The sequence below is a fragment of the Tyto alba genome, unplaced genomic scaffold (genome assembly GCF_018691265.1).
Source record: "Tyto alba isolate M040663 unplaced genomic scaffold, T.alba_DEE_v4.0 Super-Scaffold_38, whole genome shotgun sequence".
Taxonomy (NCBI): domain Eukaryota; kingdom Metazoa; phylum Chordata; class Aves; order Strigiformes; family Tytonidae; genus Tyto; species Tyto alba.
Window position 1 is genome coordinate 32,714,221 of NW_024881313.1, and position 21,816 is coordinate 32,736,036.

Below are 21,816 nucleotides of genomic sequence, written 5' to 3' on the forward strand. Positions count from 1 at the left end.
TATTCCTGCTGATGCTTCCTTAGTTCAAGTGCTGAACTTCTTTTAGCCTCACAGAGGTTTCTGGACTACATTGTCTGTTCCTTGCAGGACAAAATTTGGAGTGGGTTTGCACAGTGCTGGCTGGGACGTGTTCAACCTCCTTGCTTCACCTCTTCCACCAGCCCAGCAGCAGCAAATTTCCTAGGGAAATCAGAGCCTGTTGCTCAGCCCACCAGCACAGCTCCACGCCGTGCCCAGGCTCCTATGCTACGGGATCCTGGTGCAGGAGCTCAGCAGCACAGACCCCCACCAGAAGGACCCTCCACACCTAGTCTGCCAGCTGCATTCCAGGAGTGATCAGGGATCACAGACCTGTTTTCTTGCTTTTGGATGACATCAGGTTCAAATTGCACCTAGTATTAAATTTGACAGTAGCTTGTTTTTATACACCAGCAACAGTGTAATAGGTACTGATATTAAAGGCTGAATGATGGCTTGTAGGCTTCAGAGTTAACACACAGCCCAAGGTGTCCCATCTTCAAGAGCTGTTGCTTGAAATTGCAGCAGTCTCCAGTACAACATGACAGCTACATAGCTGGCACTGCAAAGCTGCTCTTCTGACCCAGGGAAGAACAGGTGAGAAAAATTTGTTTTTTTATTTTCCTGTGTTTTTTTATAAAACCCTTCAGTTCATCTTCTGAAATGCAATTGCCAGAACAAGGCAGATTCTTCAAAACAACCCAGCTTTCTGCTTGCTCCCCCTGGCACCAAGGTGGCAGATACAGGTCCTTCCAGCAAGCTGACTTTTTTATTGTGGAAAGAAGTTCAGAGGCAGGCAGGAAAAGAGCAAAAAAAAAAAAAAAAAAAAATCCTCGAACAAGCTGAGCGCAAAGTCTGATGATGAAAAGGTCCAGACAGTGCAGTGTGCAGACTACAGATCTGGTACAGGTATCTGCTGCCTTTCAAATCCCCATTGGGGTGGCATGGAGAAAGATGAGGTCCAAAGGGTGATGACATCAGTGTCAAGCCTGGAAGAAGCCGTTTAACCAAGAAGGGGCATGAGAGAGGAAAAGGTGATTACCCTGGGCCAGGAAATAAAAGATTTATGAGGGCATTAAGTGAGCAGGGAAATACATAGAAAAAGAGATCGGGATTCTTTTGAAAACCTGTTTTGTTTTTCCAAAAAATGCTGATTTATCAAAACAGGGTAATTTCTAAACCAACACATCATTATGAAATTCTGTAACATGAAAAACAAGCAGGAAAAAAGTTGAGATAAGCAATTTCAATTTCCAATTTTTATGAAAAAAGAGTGATCTAGATTTTTGAATTGGTGAAACATTGTACTGTTAGACAACTTGGAACACTTTCCAAGGGTCAGAACCAAAACAACACATTCCAATATGGTAACAAATGTTTCAGCTGACCCAAATATCGTGCTTGGAGGTCTTGTCTTCATGCAAAAAAATAAGTCTGATCTTATTTTTACTATAGTCAGTAGCAGATCTCCCACAGCCACCTCTGATGGAAGGCTTTTGTCATCGTTGGAAGACATGAAGTGCTGAAGTGCTGTGTTCGGGCATTTGCCCTCACGTACCTGCCAGCCTGTGGTGACAAGAAGCAACGTGAACCCACAAAACCCCACATCATGAGCCAGACCAATAGATTTCAAGTGATGAGCTGAGGAGCACCCTAATGAGTCCAGGAAAACCTGAACCTCGGTGACCTCACCATCTTGTGCTCCTAAATGACCTCTGTCTGTAACGTGACATCTCTTTTGTGTCCAAGTCCAAGTTTTAGGAATCTCCCCCTACCCCCACCAAGAGGGATCACAACCCCCTTGTTCAATCTTGCATGTCCCAGAAAGAACATGCAAACAACTTACATTTCTGCAGGAACGTCTCAGTGAGCCTTTCTCTCACAGGCCTTATTGGATGGAACCTCGACTCTCTTGTGAATCCAGGTTATATTACTTTAATTTTTGGACACCTCCTCTCAGATGCCTTGAAAAGGTTGAACCTCCTGCGCATTCATATGCAGGTAAGAGACGTACACAGCCTTCAGCAGGACTTTTACATATAATTTTTAAACTAGCTAGTTCAGCTTGATACTACCAGAATACAGCCTTCTGAACAGGGCTAAGAATATTCAGGGTATATAAATGTGACTTCCATGGAGTCAGTCAGCTTTTGCTTAAATCATAACATTAGCTGCTGTGGTGGTGCTAACCCAGATTCAACCCTGTCTTCAGGAGTCAGCCCATATAATCTGTGGCCAGATTCTGCAACCAAGGAACGCGTGCTCTTCTATCTGGAGAGAATCTCAAGAAAAAGGGTGAAAAAAAACACTTTTCTCTCCTCCATTCACCCAGCAAAATGTGGGCCAGCTGTAATTAATTCTATGCCAGTTCTTGCTGTTTGAGCTACTCGGCTGCTTTTGACTAGTTAGAAAACAAATAATCAACATGAGCACAAACAATACTTAACAGCTATTGCTTTTAGGAATTTTGGAGCATCCCCGGAGCAGCTACAGGAGTTGGCCTCCCCTTCCCAGCCCCAAGCCACGGCAGGCTGGCCCGAAAGATGCACGCCTGGCTGCCACAGGGCACTGCTGGAGCCACTACCCAGCTACTGAGCTAGGAGAAAATTGATTTCTGTGCAAAAATGATGATTTGTAGCTGGTATTCTAATTCCTAGGCAACATAACAATTTGGTATAATCTCTGCAGCACTTGTCTGATATTTAAGATAACAATATAATGCACTCAAACTACAGATGTGACTTACCGCAGTGGAGAAAACATGATCTGCAGCTCGAGAAAAACTTTACTGAGTAAAACTCAGTAAAGCTCTGACCATTTATGACCTTTTGGGCAGTAATGCACTATTTACAGAAATTATCATATGTACTTTGAATTCTGCCTTTGAAAGTTAATCAGAGCAGGCCAGAAGCACCATCACAACCTACAGACTTTCTTATCACACATATAGGTATGAAGACTGTGGTTTTACTGCATATATAATTCATCTGTCCCCATTTGTAGCCCACAAAGACAGTATATTATCACCACAGGAGGATTTAAATGCAGGAAGAGGACCCCAGAGTGGGTATGGGGCAACTCATGTGGTATTTCATTGCCCACAGAAATCACCATCACCTACAGGTAACTTTGTTAACCTTCTAGCTGGAAGAACCTGTTATCACCCACACCTCTCACAGGTTTCCAAGCTAGGGTCCTCAATGATCTCATATAAAGTACGCTTTGCTTAATCAGACCAGCACGTAACGCTTTGTTCTCATGAATTTTCGAGCTACTCTTACGTACAGTAAGGCAATTGAGACTTCATTTCATTATTCATCTCAATATGTTCCTGTTGTATTCAGAGAACAGACTATGGGCCCTCCTGTGGCTAATTTAGCACCTGCAAATCCCCATGCTTAAAGCCAAACACTGAATAACCTACTGAAGGAATTTGCAGGAACTATGCACAGGTTAAATCACACTTGCTGGTAAGACTTTTTTTTTATTTTTTTAAGAATCTTTGTACACACTTTCCTGCCTCAAAAGGAGCCCATTATGTCTGAATTCCCCAAGGCCAAGTTGCATCCCCTCCCCACCCCCCTTTTTTTTTTTTAAATATATATATATTTAAATCCTTTTGACAAAATCTGAACAGAGTTTTGGGGAAAGCAATGCACCTGGAAGATGTGGGCCATCCTCAGATAGTAATCATTAACAGCTACCTCCTTAGCTGCCACGGAGTATGCACTGAAGTTAAGCAAAAAGGCTATTCAAGCTAAAATAGTTAAGTTCCTAACGAAGCCTTCTTCAGCTAAGCCAACCAACTCTGCAGTGATACAGATGAAGATTAACCAAAAAGCCATTCTACTGCTACCACCATAGACACAGAAGCTTCTACAAGTTTGAAATAAATATTTAAGTGCAGTAAAATTGAAGACTTTGTGTCTAAATTTGCAAGATGCTATCTTCCCTAAATCAGATGGCACAAGCATTAGAATTGCTTAGCCTTAGCAGCTGTGCTTACTCATTCTTACCGTTTGCACTCTTTAAGATGCTTTAGACTTTAGTAATCATTACTGCAGATAATCAAGACACAACAGGAATTTGAATGTTTACCCTGCCCCCGTCCATATTTTGTTTCAGATTATGAATTTCAGCATCTTGGAAGACAATGGTAAGAAGATCCTGTACTTTAAGTTACATAATATACACTTATGCCATTTTCTTGGTACAATAGCAGGACTGTTTTTCTTCGACTGTATAACCCAGGCTGGAAGTCCCTCTAAAAGCTAATCTCTCAAAGTTCAGTTTAGGATTTTTTTTTTTTTTAAACCACTGAGTATGCATGACTGAATATTTGTTATGCAACCATAACAACTCTCCTTTTCAAGGAAGATTCCTGCATAATGTGAATACAGAATCCAAAGCAAACATGACTTGATCTTAAAACTTTAATAGTAAAAAAAGTGTAAAACCAAACACACCGCTGAAAACTTATCAGTAAGAATGAGAATTTAAGTGTTCAAATTCAGAATAGTGCAAATTTTCTTCACTCCCCTCCTCACCTCTTCCAAACTTAAATCACTTTGGTTAAGATACTCAGAAGTATTGGCAAAAAATGAACTTTTGACTTACATTTTTGGCTGCATTATTTCCTAACACATACAGATTTAGTTTCAGTCTTTACAAACAAATCTTAAATACTTCTCTATCAATCAAATATCTGTAGAGATGACTGTCATCTTTACTTACATCTGGTTTTATAACATCTGAAATTGGTTTCAAGATGGTTACAAAACTGTTTCCCCAGCAGGTAGCATATTTAAAACAGCTGAGCTTATCCAGTCCTGATCTGAGGACATAATTTCTTCAAGCAGTACTATAAAATGTGATGATTTAGATTTAAAACATTTGAGGAAGGATCTTATACCAATGAAATTACTCTTCATTTACACCAAAGCAAGATTAGAACTGGGGTCTGCTCTGTAATATAGACATTGTGCTAAACTTTTCCTGCTACAAAAAAAAAGCACAAGCAGCAGTTATAGCATTCCCTTAGAAGAGTGAAAACAGCCAGAACACTGCTACCTGGACTCAACATCTTTTTTGATGGGTCAGTCTTTAACCAATGCCTCTAACTATATCTGAAGCCATGTAAGATTGGAAAAGAACACAAAAATTTGCATAATACAAAAAGGCAAATCCATAAAAATTTACAAGTACACCATAACCACAAAACTGGAGTATTTCTAAAAATTTGGGTTCAATGAAAGATACAACAAAACTAGCTTTACTAGTTAAATAAATTATTGCTCCATTTGACTTCATGCAGCATTGAAATGAACTCAGAACCCTTTTCTCTTTAATCTCTCATAAAAAATGATCGATATTGAAGAGAACAAGAGGCTCAGATTTACTGTACATTGCACTTCAACTTTAAGACCTAATACTTGCTACTTAGGTCTCCTGTGGTCTAAGCTATCAAATGAATACGTTGTGCTCACCAGAACTAAGTATTAAGAAACACCAAATGTTTAATGTAGTGACATAAGCACTTTTTTTTTTTTATAAGAAGGCAATCACAGATTGCAAGTTCTATAGGGTTGTGAAAAAACAAGTCATGATCTCTTTCAGAAACTAAACCGAGAAAACAAGCTGCTTGCTATTCTTCATATACAGTTTAAATCACATTTTATGCCTCCTTCTGTTTCCTAACATTTCAGTCAAAGCCCTGACTCAAACAGAAGCAGTATCAAGGACACCCCTAGGAGGAAACTGCAAATCTAAGGAGCTGGGGGCACATACTCAGTGGCCAAGCAATGGCCTGCAATGCATGTTTTTTCAGTGACATCAGACATTTAAGACCTCCTTCAGTGAGATACTGAAGCATATGTCTAATATTAAGCAGGAGTACTCACATACATTTAAATTTCTTACTGAATTGGGGCCAGAACTTGATTCTTGCAAATCTAACTGCAAGCTTCAGATGTAATGAAATTTCTGGTCAGAATTTCCTGATAAAATTCACGTTTGAACAAGATTGTCTCCAGTGTTCACCTATCATACTAAAGTAATTTAGAAATTCCAAACTAAGTGAATTCCAACCTTTTGTCCCTCCAACCCTCACCACTGTCGAAGGCAGAAACTTAATGCAGCATTACAAATAAGGGCATGATTCCTTCATAAGACTCCTAAAAGCATTAGTCAAATGCCTTTAATCTGTTTCGATCACTCTTATTTTTAAATAACCCTATTTCTTAAAGATTTGGATAAATACTATTCCTATTAAACCATACTTCATTGTTGTTAAGCACCATCGATCTACTTCCTTTGGGCACTGATACAAGAGCTTGTAATTAAATTTCAGTTTCAAGGCTTTAAAATACGGCAGCTGCTTCAATAACTTACACTGGAATCTAATACTTGGAAAACTGCCACTTAGCCTGAACAGTTGTATTCAACTTGGTGTTAAACTCTTCCAGAGAACAGCCATACGCAAATGCTTCTGCAGTAAATCAGGGTAAGATTTCAAGATAAGCAGTTAATTTCACTTGGCTATTCTAAGAGTGGATTAATATTTTTTTTTTCCACAAGTCATTTGTGCAGTGAGCCCATAAAGAGATTATTTTTTCTAAATAATCTTCAATTTAAAACAGGAACACATCTTCGTTATGTCACTTTCACACTGGCACCATGCTCTCTTCTTCAAAGATTTAGTCGTTGTGTGGTTTCTCTGGAATACCCTATGGATAAAAAAAAAAAAAAAAAAAATCAAACACGTTATATTTTAATGCCATTTGGTATGTGACTACATTATGCATTATTTTCAATGATTAAATAGCTAACTAATTTCACTTAGGCTGAAAGTGACCTAGCAGACATGGCTTCTTATAAAAGCTCAACATGGATGTGCTCCTTAACTGTGGACAAAAAACAAAAACAAAAAAAATCACTGTGGGTCTGTGCTGCCTCAATTTGTGCATCTGATAAATCCATCTACCAATTGCACTGATTTTTATAAGACTTCATTAGCTTTCCTCTTTATCTCAGTTAATTTCTTAGCAGAAGGTACACAGTGCTTAAGGGGCATTAGTTCAGTTTAGGAGCCCTCTTTCAAACTGCCTTCAAGGGTAAGTTACTTTATTTTCCAATCAAAGCCTGGCATCAGATAGAATTACTCATTTCATCCTAAGTCCCTTTTCTAGTATGACACCCTAGTTTCAGTCAGTGTAAGAAATTTAATCAACTTTTCTTTAAAACAAAGCTTGCAATATGTTCTTCTCATTCTAGAGTCAAAATTCAAATGTATTTGCAAGTATTGAATGTGTTTACAGTTCTGCTGCCTCTAGCGGTAGCAAACAATAGATATTTGTGAGGTCCAACTTCTGAATACAAGCCTAGTTTGCCAAGATGTTGAAAATGATGGTTACAACTCAAAATGAAGCCATTTAATCCAGGTGATGAGCACTGACTGAGCAATTCTAAGTGTCACAATGAGCAGCAAGAGCTGATGGCAGCTGCAGGCCCTCCAACTTTTCTTTTGAAATCAAGCTATTCAAGAAAATGTTTCATTTAATCCTCAAGCCAAACTCACCAAAGCAAACAAAACCCCAAACGCTCTGCTAACATCAGGTTTGCTTAAAGGTAACACTGCACTTGGTTACTGCATGTAAGATCAGTTGAAATCCTGTGACTGAAAAGCAGCATCTCCCAGCTAACATTTCTCAGGATGAGAGGGGATATCTCAAGGACACTTCTCATTCTACTTCTTCTAATTCCTTTTCTAACTGCAAAAGCTAGCCAGGGGCTGAGGAATAAGCAAAGCAACTTTATTCCACTAGTGTAATTTCCACGTGCCACCTTCTACTCTAGACATGCCCAGAAAATATCTACTTTTTGATCTGCAGCTGTCACACTCAGCCAAAGAGCTCAAGGACTGTAGGAGAGAATATAGCTACAACCCCCCCCCCCGTTTATTCAGGTTTAGTTTTAAAAATACAATATTCCATCTTCTTGCCACATTCACAATGGCTGGCAAAACAGACTGATGCTTTTGGGTCATCTCTATAGAAGAAAAACCTAGTTGATTGAATATTACCTTTCTATTTTAGAAGTGGAATTCTCTGAATTTTCAGCACTAAATGCTTCACAGTAACTTGCAGAAGTTTTCCTACGGAAATGTTTGGCTTCTCCATTTTTTTCCAGGCTAAGTAATGGTAGTGTAAAAGACATGAGAAGACACTTCTAGATAACCAGAATAGAATGCTTTGCCTTGCCAACTTCCCTCTTTCTTCGTAAGGAAGATGACAAGACTGACAGGAAAGTTGCAGGCAGAAGCCAGTCTGATTTTAACCACATTTGGTGAGATGCCAGGTGAAAAGAAGTCAAAATGAAAGAATTTATTTTAGCTCTTTCTTTTTTAAGGTTCCCTTAAAGTGAAAAAGATATATTTAATAGTTTTACTTAAGCTTTGCACCTGATGTGAGTGGCAAATGTAAAAGGAGAAATTATACCCTCTCTTCACTCTGTACATGTAGTCCTAAGGAAAAAAAAAACCCAACACATGGAGGAAGTATGCACCACTGAGATGTGAAGGGGGAGTAGCAAGTTTGTATTTTAAAAAACCTCAGAGCAAATCAAAATTGAACGTGAAGTTAAGACTTTGACCATGGTCCCAGGAAACATGTAGCTTGGTCTCAAGTCAGCATGAAAGAAAAACCTCAATAAGAGAAGCAGATTTGCCTCTTTTTTTTTTTTTTCTTCTAGACAGGCTTTTCTACAAGAGGTTACTATTCATTTAGCATAACTGAGAATCAATACTAAAGAAATTGATCTTTAATGTTAGCCAGTGGTGGTCAAGCAACATGGCACTCTTCCCCAGCTTGTCTGTGAGCCTGTCCATCTGCAGCATCAAGTTCAGACTATCCACATTAGAAGGACATTAGCATCCATCCACTGGATTAGCAAGGCTAGGCAGAAGAGACAGAAAGCCTGTTCCAGGAAAGACAACCAGCTCTAGACTCATCTTTTTACTCGTTTGTGGTTCAGTCCCAAAAAGCAGCTCTCCTCCTTACTGAACAGTGCAGAGACTAACATTTCAGGAACTCTCAAGTCTCCAAATGCCTTCCGTAAAAAATTAAAGGCACCTGAACCACAGCAGCCTTAGAGAAGTTAAAGACTTGAAGGATGTTTTCTAGGATAAAGAATGTATGTAGCAAAGAAGAAAGAATTAATACAGTATTAATTATTACTATCTATCACTGTCAGAACACCATTCACAACCAAGCCTCAGGCTGATGTACAAGCATACAGCCAGGTTTACTCTTAAGTATGCTAGAAGGAAATAATTACTTAAGAACCTAGCAAACGAGATAGTCATTTATACTGTATTATCCCATATACAGGGTAAAACTTGAAGTATATCTTAAGTGAGCAGAAAGAGCGTATTTGATTCTAGAGTGGTGAAATTTAATGCTAAATAGGGACATTTACCTACATAACAAAAATGCTTTACTGACTAATTAGAGAAAGCCCATCTGTGCCTCCGTTTTCTAGTTACCTTAGATGTTAATTCAAAGTACAGATAGAGCAGAGGTGATTAAGATTCTCTGCAGAAGCAGCATACTGATTGCAATCTTATTTAGGCTGTTGCTGGAAAAAGTTAAATACAGAAGACACTCAAACACTAAGAGGATTCCCACTCCACCAGCAACACAGGTTGCATGCTTACATTTAAACTCTTGGGAAGATATCTGTCAATTTGTGAGTCATACCCTTAAAGGCATAGTTTGTTCTTGGACTAACTACAATGGAATGTATTTGGATTGTTAAAGGAAATGCTAATTATACAGTAATTACCATAGCCAGTTGGCGTCCTATGTTTCCTACAGTCACACCTCCTGAGAAAAATATACATGGAAGCCAAGAACGGATGTAAAGAAAATCTGGGGATGTATACCTAGTGAACGAAAGGAAATAAGTTAGAGGCAAGGTATTATCATTACCTTACATACTGTTAGCAAGATACTATAGAATTCTCTCCCTGGGCCTAAACAAAACAGTAACATAGGAAAAGAATTAGAGAGACTAAGTCTGTTAACTTAATAAGCTTTTAAAACCCAATGTCCTAGACAGCAAAGTTTAGAAATTCTCTCCTGAGAGCCAGTTAGTGATATACCAGGCCAGCAGAAGTTGTTTGCTGAACTGTTACTATTTCAACCTACATCCCAATTTGTCTGCTCCACACCCTCCACCCCCAGTTCTCAATGTGATCATTTGGATCAACTGGACAATTAGCTGCCTTAGATAAACAAAATGACTTTTTATAAGAACATGGCAAATACATTAATAACTAACTTCCAGTGCATGTGCATCTGTTTTCAGTTAAGACATGAGAGTTGAAATAGTATTTTAAAAGCATAACTTACTGATAAACACCATTATATACAAGAAACTGGGTTATCAGAGTTGCTACAAAGGCTATTGTAATTCCAAGTCCGAGACCACTTCTTGAACGATCAAATGTCCACCAAAGACCCAGTGATAAGGCTGCTAGAGTCAGAGACAGCTGGACATTGTTTGCAAAATCTAATTTCTGGAAAAAGATGTTAAGGCAAATCCTTTTAAGTCCACAGACATCCTGCTGCTGAAACTGAACACGGGAGAACTCAAACTGAAAGTGAGCATGGTTTTGTATCTCTAAATACAGTACATTAAGCATCTGGTTTTCAGACCTGATGAGCAATCATAGCTCTTGTTGACTTTGACTGGAGTGTGAGTGCAAAGACAACATCCAGTTTTTGCCACATTGAGAATCTAAAGAATATACTATATTGCAATATATAACTTCTATGGATTTTTGTCTCAAGTAACCTAGTTATCCCTGCTGATTTAGGTTTTCTGCTCAAACCATCATTATACAACACAAAGAACACTCTTACTCAACAGTCCAGTGTACCTCACTAGTTAATTATGTTAACTATTAGATGTAGACAACATACAGATTAAAATAACACAACTTGCACCATTACGCTCACAGTTAAACCACAGATACTATGATGTCTATCCCTCCCATCTCCCAGAACCCTCCAAACTACTTTTAAGTGAACTGTGTTATCTACCTCAAAGTAGCTATTGCAGTGCACTGCATGTCTCACAGAAGTTTAGGTCTCTGCCAGTAGCACCATCCTTACCTTTGCATTTCTCCCATCTGTGAATGGGAGGGACTGTTTCATGACAACAAGCTAAGCACATCGAGCAACAATGTAAGCTAGTTCAAGGATACAGCACTTGCGTGATTAATGCCAACGAAAACCGCTATACATCGCATCACGCTGGCCCACTCTCTCTTGAATTTGTGCGGTTCCCCAAGGTGGCTGTCAATGCAGGGATACAGCAGGCCAACGACAGCTGCAAGAGAAGAAACACTACTTGTACTAACTGCTATACAATGATTGCTTCAATATTACTAAATAACAGTTTGGCAAACAAAGTGCCTGACAAAGCAGAGAGGTGCTTATCATGTTACTGTAAACCCGAGGAACACAATCATTTCCACCCCATTTAGAAAATTAAAAAACCCAAACACTCTAAAAAGCAATATTCTGTTTGAACCTTTAGAGCAGATATATATATTGTGATATCAAGGTACCCGACTTCAAGCTCTTTCTCGCCCATGAGCATATCTCACTTGACATCCTGAGCAGATACTTGTTTTGTACCAATAAATAACAAAGAGTAACAAAAAGCTTAATTACAGTGAGGAATGGAATTTATTTCTGACATGCAGGGCCGATGGTTTTATGAACTTGACTCATTAGCTGTGAATCAGGCCCCATATTTAATATTTGCCTGGACTCAGAAGTTTCTTGGCAGAGCTATTTTCTCTCCTTCTGCTGGGCTGGAAGTCAGCAAATGCTCCCATCCATATCAGATGAATTTTGATACCAAATAGAAGCAGAGCTGCACTTTAAAGAAGCACTTGCCATCAGCCATATTTACATCAGGGTAAAATAACTATTCATGCTATTAACCAGACAAAGTTTTTATCCTTATACAGCATTTTCTCAGCCTTATCAGTTTGCAAATTGGTTGCAGGAGACACGGGTTAGTGTTACCCAGTTGCTAGCACAAACACTAGATGAATTTCATTCTTCCAAGTCTTGCAGGTCCATGTGTTGTTACCAACTCCAGGGCTAGATGTGCTGCTTTAACTGCACTTAATGTGTATGTTTCCTTTCCTACTATTTCCCCACACCCCGCCTCCCTTAAACTCTTAGGAGGAATAACTTCTATGTTAAGGCTACAAGACATACCATTCTAAGAAAAACATGTGATCTGATCCCGAAACAGTTTCATTATTCTGATGCCAGTTACCAGGACTTTGACCCTACAATTAACAGCTAAATGCCAAAGTTTAATCCAACTGTGACAGGACAATGAGAACTTTCATTGGAGCGTATCTCGTGGCAATCTCTTTTTACTACGCAGTTTATCATTCATTCAAGCTTATGATTTGTCATTCATACTCCCTTACTATGAGGTTCAGAGAGCACATGACAAAACCACTGCCTTAAAAAAACCAAAACAAAACAACCCATGGAAGAGTTGTTTAAAGCAGTTTGAATACAAGTTAAAAGAATATTGCAGGGGGTTTATTTTTCTAAGATTTAGCGCTTTTTTGGACCCTTCATCAAGCCGTATTTTGCTTGGGCAAGGATAGGAGGGGGGTTACTCACGTACGGGCGGGAGGGGGGCAGCGGCGAGGGGGTGTGCGTGCCGGTGGGGGGGTAACGGATAGGGGGTACGAGCGGGGGGGGGGGGGGGGAAGGGGGGGGTACGGGCAGGGCGCCGCTGCACGTGACTTCCTTGTTTTCGGTCAGCCCGTGGCCAGTTCGGGCCGGCAGCCAATGGCGAGCGCCGCCCGCCACTCACCAGTTCGCCGGCAGCCAATGGCCGCCGAGGGGCGGTGACGCGGCGCGGGCCTGCCCCACCGCGCCCACCCGTGTCCCGCCGTGGTGGGGCGGCGGCGTGGGGAGAGCGGGGAAACCCCGCGCTGAGCTCACACCGACACGGGAGAAACACGGCGGCAGCTGCGTGGGGAGCGCGTGTTTCCACGCACAACCCCTCCGCCCCAGCCCGCACCGCGCTGCTGGGAAAACGCACTTTACCCGCGTTCCGAGTGCACCAGTGCAAAAACACACACAGACAAAACAAAAACAACAACAAAAAAAAAGGGCCTCCGGACACGCGGGAAACGCGTGGGTGGCTCACGCACGTGGATAAAGCCGGAGTGGGCACGCAGCCTTCCACAACGCAGAGCTCACTCTCTGCAGGCGATGGAAGTGCTCAGCTACCCACACCCCCCCCTCAGGTCACACATTCAGTCCCACCGCCTCTCGTCCCCACGGGAGGATGAGGAAAATCCACGCGTGGAAGTCAACAACTCACCTGCGGCTGTCCCGCAGCACGGGGGCACCCACCAGGCGGAGGAGAAGAGAGTGGAAATCACTTCCTCGGGGAACAGAGTCACATTCCTCTGTATCTGCAGCAAGTTCAGCACCAGGGCCATGAACGCCCCGACGACGAAGAGGACCACGCTGCGCTGCACCAGGTGTTGACTCAAGTGCAAGGTGCCGGTGGTGCTGGTGGCGCTGGAGGTGCCGGGGCTGCCGGCTCCGTGACCCACGAGCGTCAGCGAGGGGCCGGAGCTCAGCATCTCGCCCACCTTGGCGGCCAGCCCGGCCGCCGTGCCCCCCAGCTGGGTTTTGTGCCTCCCCCTGGCAGCGCAGGAGCAGCTCCAGGCGCGGGTCTCCAACCGGGGCATCGGCTTCGCCTGGAACACACGCGCAGCGACCGGCTGTCAAAAACCCCCCAAAACCCGGTCGAGTCGTTACCGGACCCTCCACGCTCCGGAAGCGCCGAGCGAGAGGCCCCGAGCCCGCCGGGCCGGAGCCCTGCGGGAGCGGGGTGATATAACACCGCCCCCCCCACCCCCCCCCCCCGCGGGACCCCCGCGACCCGAAAGGCTCAGCCCGGGGGGGGGGCGGACAGAGACACGGACAGCGACCCCCGGTCAGGCCCACCCGCGCCGCCCTCCCTCCCCCAACGACGGGGTCCGCTTTCCCCCTCGTGGGGTTGGGGCGTAAAACCGAGCCCCACCGCCCTCTCACCTCCCGGGGGCCGCGCCCCGCCGCCGCCTCGGCCCGTGGGGGGGGGGGGGGGGGGGGGGGGGGCGAACGGCCGCCGCTCCGCCGCCTCCCTCCCGGCTACGCCGCCACCGGCCCCCGCGTAAGGTTTATAAGCCCCTAGCCGCGCGTGTCACGTTACCCGCCAACGACCTACCGGCGGCAGCGCCGGCCGCGCCGCTCCGCCACCCGCCCCCCCCCCCCCCTCACCGCGGGGCCGGGCGGGGCGGGGCCGCCCGCCAAGCCCCGAGCGCGGGAGCCGCCGCGCCAGCCCGCGCGCCCGGGCCTCCAGTCGGGTGAGGCGGCGCAGCCAATCCCGGCCGGGCGGCTGATATGACGTGCGGGACACACCACCCGCCCTATCCCGCCCCGCCCCCCCGGCTGGCGGCGGTAGGACCTGCGCGGCGCCCGTCTGCCCGAACTCCCGCCCCTCAACCCCGGGGCCGCGGCCAATGGCGGGGGGGGGGGGGGCGGGCGCGGGGCGCCCTCAGGTTTTCCGCGCCAGCGGCTGTAACGGACGGCTGAGGGGGGAGCGCTGAGGGGGCAGCGCTGAGGGGGCAGCGCTGAGGGGGGAGCGCTGAGGGGGCAGCGCTGAGGGGGGAGCGCTGAGGGGGGAGCGCTGAGGGGGGAGCGCTGCCGATGCTACCGACGGTGATGGTGAAGAAAGTGTCCTCTGCAGCCCAGCCCTCGCCGGCTCGCCCAGCCTGCCGGGGCGGGGTTGTTCCCTTGGGAGATGGTCGTGAGGAAGGTTGGAGGCGTCAACTGCGGCGTCTCCTGAAGAGGAAAGGGTCGGTGACCCTGGGCTGGTAATAATCCTAAAATAATGGTGTAAGGACACCCCGCCGAACCCGTGACTGCGGAAGGTTGCATCAGCGACCAGCCCGGCAGATCCCAGGCTCCTGACTTAACCATCGGTGCTGACAACCCGAGCAGCTACTCTGCCAGCACCCGCAAAGCCTGGGTCGCCGCGCTCCCAGCCAGGTGTAGCATCAAAAAAAAAAAAAAAAAAAAAAAATGCAAGTTCACTCTCTGTATTCTACAGGGGTCTGGAAGGTGGCCTTGCAGAGATGGTTAACTGTATGTGCTGTACATCGTGTTAGAGTTCAGCACCAAAAGTTGTCTACAGAGCAGGACATGGCTGCTAGGCTTCTTGTTTAAGACGCCATTTCTCCAGGACATGTTGGAGGCTGATGTGTTGATAGTAGGAATAACTGCATTTCTTATTTAGTTGGCCTCACTGCAGCCAACAGGTCTTTGTTTTCACATAAGGTATGCTCTCTTTACAGCTGGAAAGAATATAGGACCCAGTGGCTTCCCAAGCAATGGCACTGAGGATTTAAGAATAGGTGCTAGCCATGCCTGTGATGGGCAGAATGCTGTTCCAAACTCTTGGACCATCAGCGTTCAGTGATGGTTCCAGCTGTCTTTCACCAATACGTTAAATGTAACAAAAAAATACGGAATCAACTGAAGATACGGAAAGAGGCAGGTCCTCTGTATATCATAAAGAGTAAAATTCGTCTGGGATATGGCTATCTCTTCTGACCTCTGTTCAGTTCTAGCTGGGATGCAAAGAGTTAGGATAGCTGAGCCTGCTGAGCAGCATGCCTTTGGATGACGTACTCGACTGGCTTGGTGATGGACAAATTGTTAGTGCCACTGTCGGAAGTGACAGAAGAGCCCAGTATTTTTCTCTTAATACCAACTAGCTTGGAATCAGCCCAGCCCTGTCTCACCATCTTTACCATTGGGCTGCCATAAATGTTTCCTCTGTACGTGGAATTGTAAATATTCAGTTTCCATTGCTGTTTCATCTCAATTAGTGTACAGAAAGAGCTTTTGGTTTTAGTCTCTTAGGCTAAAATTGTTTGGATTTTTCTGTCATATTTTTGAAGACACAATGTGTTTCCCTTTTTTTTTTTTTTTTTTTTCTGGTCCAGTGTACCTGCACTATAAGTTTGAGTTTACTAATTTTGGAGAAAACAGTCTTAATATTGTCAGTGTTTTATGGGTTGCTCTGCAGAAATATTTGATTTGTTCCAGGAAATCACATGCAGACAAGCACTTCCCTTCATGGCAACTGTGTATGAGTTTTGAATTGACACAGGCAATTTATCTGTATCCCCAGACCCCTAAGCAATACCTTTGGTGGCTCTAAGTAAGGGCTAGAACTCATTCCCTGGGAAATTTTCTTTCTTGTTGAATCACTTTGAAATTTATCAACAGGACTGTGGATCTAAGATAAAATGACCCATCTTTGTAAGAAATCTCTTTCTGGAGTTGACCAGTTGACCTATGGGAAACTAATATAATTCATATTTGCTTTTGCCACATCTCTACTTTATTTGAAAAGATATCTTTCTGCATTAATTTTTTTTCCCCTGAGTCTTACCCATATTCTCAGCGTCTGGGCAGAGTTCACATTCCCTTGCGCTATGTCTGCTAGTTTTCTTTCCTGAAATAACCTATTAAGCATTTCTTTTAATCCTGTGTTTTTCTTTTCCTCATGGGTATGTCTCTTTTGCTACTTCCTGCATCATACTTTATTACTTCTTTTTTTCATACTCATCATGTGGTGGTGCCCTTTTTTCTTCCATGCTTCTTTCAGACAGTAGAGACCAACTTCTGAGATGGTAAAACTTGCTGCAGCTTTGCTAATACCAGCAGAATCAAAACAAATCTACGCTAGTTGAGAAACTGGCCCTATGCATGTTTTTCCTGAAGTTACTTGCTTAGAATAAAGGTTAAATGTCCCTTACGTTCATGTTGCTTTACTGTCGTGTTGCTTTACATTTCCTTTTACAATGCTAAAAACGGTTAGACCTCTGCATGCTTTGGTTAATGCCTGAAATTTTATACTTAACGGTTATTTCTGGAAAGAAGTGCTCATGTGTCTTTGTAAGATTAATGAAGTCATTATTTTTATCTTATACTTTAGCAAAGACAGCAGAATCTGGAAGTACTCAGCATCACTACTCCTTACATAAATAATTTCACCTGTTCTTTCATGCTTTCTGTATTAAACTCTGTGATGTTCTGGAATCTGACAACCCGCTCGTCTCACAAAGGCTGTTTCATGGGCCTCTTAACATGAGAAGCTGAGGATACTTGGACGTTTAATTTTTCTCCCTACTTAAAGGAGATCAGAAAATGAGCTGGCTGCTGATACGATCTCAGAAGACAGTGGTAGAGAATCACAGAGCAAGACCTGTATTATGCCTGAAGCTTCTCTCCCTCTGCCTCAGTGGAGACTTTGGAATTTATTCACCTTCAAGACTTTCTCCTATTGATACAGAGAACAGAAACCTTCCCAGTCATAAGCTAAGCCTTAATCTCCTGTGTCTCTGTAAAAGGATTTAGTGACATGCATTGTTTGATTGCTGATGCCAACCTTATGTACAAGAGTTCAAAAAATCTTTTGACATCAGCAGCAGTTTATGAGACTGAGTTCTTTGCTTTATCCGTGGTCTCCAGTGCAGTTGTGTGAATTCTGAGGGATCTGCAGCGAAGCCTGCAGATCACCTGGCGCCTTCTTGTAGGTCAGCGTCCCTCGGTAATAAGTGGTGTATGCTGAGTTCTGTAGGATAGTTGTGTGAAATTGCCCAACTGCCAGTGCAGGAGCTCATTAAAAGCTAAAAGGAGAAGGACGGGGAGTGATTACATGGTACAATAAGCAGTACACAAAACTTACAGGCTCTGAACAAGACAAACCGTAGCCGGAACACTTGAGGCATGTAAAGTGAAGGGGTAAAACAAAATGTGTTGGTGCTTAGTATATAATAGTGTGAGTCATCCACAGTGAGCAGAACTTAACACTCAGCTGCTTTTACATAATCTGAGGGTGAGAAACTATAGTTGGAGTCTGAGCATAGAAATTAAACCCTAACATATCCTAACAAAGCTCTGTCTTGGTGTAGTTAATAATATTGTAGGGGGTATGTGACAAATGTTAATTGAAGTTGTTTTGTTTAGTTGCCGGATTTTTTCTAGCTGCTTTTTTACCAGAACAAAACAGAAAGAACAATTATATGTAGGCTGCAGTCTTCAAGTGTCTAAATTCATGTAACAACTATCATATAATTAGCTCATCAACATCCTACATGCAGCTGTGGGTACTGACTCACTGTCAATGAACCTCTGTCCTGACACAAAGACAGCGTCTTTGCCTCAGTTTCAACTTAATTCATCGCCATTGTTCTGCATATTTATGCAGCAGCGAGTTCAATGACCTCATACTTGATATTCAAGATGGTGATTTAATCTAAGCTTCATTATGAAAAAATACTATTTGCTGGTTATATTGTTGTTGAAAAAAATTACTTCTTTGGTGATGATAGTAGGTTTGTGAGGCTGGCACGAGCAGTGTTACTGAGGTGAGCTGTTCTATCCAGGTGTGGTTAAAAATTGTTGGAATACTGGTCTTGCTATACTTACATTTATACTACATCCAGATCTTTAAATATACTACTTAGAAGTGGTGTTTCAATACTTCAATACTTTTTTTTTTTTTTTTTTTTTTTTTTTTATATTAGCTGTGATGTAAAGATCAGGGCACTATAAGGAGCGAGTCTCCTTGAAAGTAAAATTATTGGCTGTAATGCCTTTGTAAATGAGTAGCTAATCAATCATCATATGAGGGGATGACCAGTTTCTTATAATAGTCGTCCAAGTCATGATAGTCTAAAGAATAGGTGAAATAAACAGAGGTATCATGATAATAAAACCCAGAAGGAACATTGTCTTTTATGTGCATTTATTTCTTGATGGAAACATTACTTGCATGAAGAAGAGAACTAAGTACATTTCTATCACCAATCCTTATACAACATCAGAGTTTGCAAAAGTGCTCCTCCAAGGTGTATGTGTGAGCATGTCCATGGCTAATTTAAGCTCAAATGTTTTTTGCTTATTTGGCATCTCGGGACTCGATCATTCCAATATAGGAGAAAAAGGAAATTTCCTTAAGGATCACAATGTGAGCTACGTTCCCCTTACAGCCTGCTTCTCATGGTACACAATTCTAGAACTTTTTGTCCTTTCACGGTGGCAACCTTTCTCCTTGTCGTATGTGCCTGAGGAAGATGCTTCTGGAATTCATATGCCATCTTGTAGGGTTAACTGTGAAGCCACCGCAAAGGAGTTACTCCCCTAGGACCTGATTAAAGCTTTAGATTTCATCATGCTACAGTGCAGGAGATGCGTAGTGACACTCTCCTTAGCTATTCAGCTTGGAATGAGTAGTTACACGGGAGAGGAAGGAACTTCACAGCTTCTTCATTTTCCAAACTCTCTCACTACGTCAGGTAGAAGGACTGCCCCCATCTAGGAGAGCTACCTGCAGCCTCGATCTCTGAGGAGATAGCCAAGGTCTAAATCAGATGATCAATTCTTTGCTCTGCCCCTTCCTTCCCTGTCCTTACTGCTGTAATAACTATAAACAGCAGAGCTGTGGCTACCAAGAATAGCCTCAGTGTCACGCAGTCTGGTTGTATCTGTACATCCTCATGTTCCTTAAGCCCTGAAGCACAGTGGCTGAGAGCTTTAGAGCTGTTGCTATCATATGGGACGCATTTTCTTCCAGAGCTTGTCACATAGGATGATTCTGCCCAGTTCACATTGCTTTTTTAAAAAAATGTCCTTTAAGACATCTATAGGTCATTTTCCAGGACAACATTATGACTGTATGAAAGAGGTCAGAGGAGCTGCCCGAGTACTGCCAATGCCTCTTCCAGGCTGCCATCTTGAGAGCGTGAATTCATAGAGCTAATCTCACTGTGATTTTTTTCCCATTATGCTGTAGCCTTATATTCAGAGAACAGTCTTGGTTTTGATCAGGACATTGGGAAAAGCTTTCCAGTGTAAAGCTCCCAATGAGACCAGGAAGACCAATGCAAAGGAGAAACAACATCGGAGAGAGAACATGCGTATGCACCAGTGCATCGTGTGGTGTGAAAATGTGCCTTCAGTGTTGCATCATGATTTGTAAACATTGCCAGTTTTCAGGCAAAATCTTAAGATGCCCGTACTCTTAAGTGCAGTTCACTATATCTAGGTGGTAAGAATCGCTGTTAGGTGTGTTTTCAGATTGCCAAGCTGAACTTCAAGTTAAAAAGTGCAGCATATGTGAAGCCTACAACTTTGCCCAGAGCAATACTTCAGAAACTGCTGAAGCTCGGTTATACTGAAAAATGTATTTACTTAAAGCCAAATGCTTCAGCTTTTACTCATAAAAGGACACACTTGTAATAATGAGATCAGGCCACCTTCATGTAAAATCAAAGGACATAATCAGGTGTTAAATTGTACTAGTTATACGCTAATGTAACACTTGCTATCATTGTAATGCAGGATTGGATCTTATACAACAGCTTCAAATATGCCACAGTAAATTTTACTATTTTTACAGATACTGCTAACGAATTAGTCTTAAACAAAATACTAGGTTAGGATTCTGCAAATTTCATTTTGTTAATGGTCTGAGCTGCACACTGACAGCTTCACCTGGTTATTCAGGCTTATTTTGGGATGTTGCTTATGCAAAGTGCTGAAGGAGTTCAAAACACATAGGAGAACAATGTTCATGGTTTAGGAGCATGCACTGCGCCCATTCATTATGCTCAGATTAACACACGCTGAAGTTAGTAGGTGTTGCTCTCACTTGCCCATGGAGAGAGCAGAGGGAAAAGTACCTCCGGAGGGGCTGCTGAGATCCCGGTTTGTCTGGACTGGCCTCAGGAGGTGCCCATTTCTCCACCTGCAGAAAAAGCTCTGCTTTCTTTAATCAGAAGTAAGTAAAGTAGGATAGATTCAAGCTTTGAGGTCAGGAGGCAACTATGTGTTTCTACTCTGTTATCATATGGAATGGTTTATAGGTCCAGAACTCACCCAGGTGTCACTGTTTGGTCAGGTCTGTTTGTGTATTGCCTCACAGGGTCAGGTGTTCATGACATTTGTAAAGATGAGATTGGTGCCTTCACGTCTGTTGCAGAGGCTCAGAAACTGATTGCAAAAATAACCGCATGGCATACAGGCATTAACCTTTTGGGTGTTACTAGTTTCTTATGTCCCACATCCAGCAAGTGAGAAACAAACAGAAGAAATAGAGTGATAACCCCATCAGAGGAAACAGAAGAAACAAATACAAAATGCCTCAAGATACAATGGCTTTGTGTCCCATCTGAGAAGCTAAAAAGTCTCTGCATCCCATCTGAGAAGTTATCAGTCTTCTCATCAGCCAACCTTGGCATCTATTCAACTGAATATGTATTTAATTTTCTCACATTCACTGGAGGAATCTCAGCTGCAAAAATCAGGCAGGCATCTATTGCCTACTTCTCAATCATCAGCACAAAGATTTGTGGATATCAAAGAGAACTTGCCCCTATTTTTTAACATTTAAGAATCTGCTGGTTTTGCTGCTTTGTGGTTAGCTACTTGCCTGTGTTTGCATGTGGAAGTCTCTGTTCTTGTGCTGTGTTGTTTCTCTGGAATGCTGTGAGCAGTTGTTTTTTTTTTTTTGTTCATACTTGGGTGGAGCTAACTGTCTAATTGGGTGAATAATTGCAATGTTATACTTGCATGCACAGAAGACAAAGAGGGCTGGATTCCTATTGACATAAATGGCTTTTAC

The 21,816-nt window shown here is 42.9% G+C and overlaps 1 protein-coding gene across 2 annotated transcripts; it reads right to left on the reverse strand.

Annotated features, from left to right (window-relative positions):
- Positions 1–4,433: 4,433 nt before the first annotated feature.
- INSIG1 (insulin induced gene 1) lies at positions 4,434–14,373 on the reverse strand. Of its 2 annotated transcripts, none has more exons than XM_042802085.1 (6): positions 14,344–14,373; positions 13,450–13,834; positions 11,285–11,409; positions 10,428–10,594; positions 9,859–9,958; positions 4,434–6,743 (listed from the first exon to the last, which is right to left on the reverse strand). In XM_042802085.1, exons 2-6 carry the CDS (start codon positions 13,823–13,825, stop codon positions 6,714–6,716), a joined length of 798 nt encoding a protein of 265 aa, XP_042658019.1. In that variant the 5' UTR covers positions 13,826–13,834; positions 14,344–14,373; the 3' UTR covers positions 4,434–6,713. The 2 variants fall into 2 exon arrangements, with proteins under 2 accessions (XP_042658019.1, XP_042658018.1); XM_042802084.1 differs by lacking the exon at positions 14,344–14,373 and adding an exon at positions 14,172–14,321.
- Positions 14,374–21,816: the final 7,443 nt, after the last annotated feature.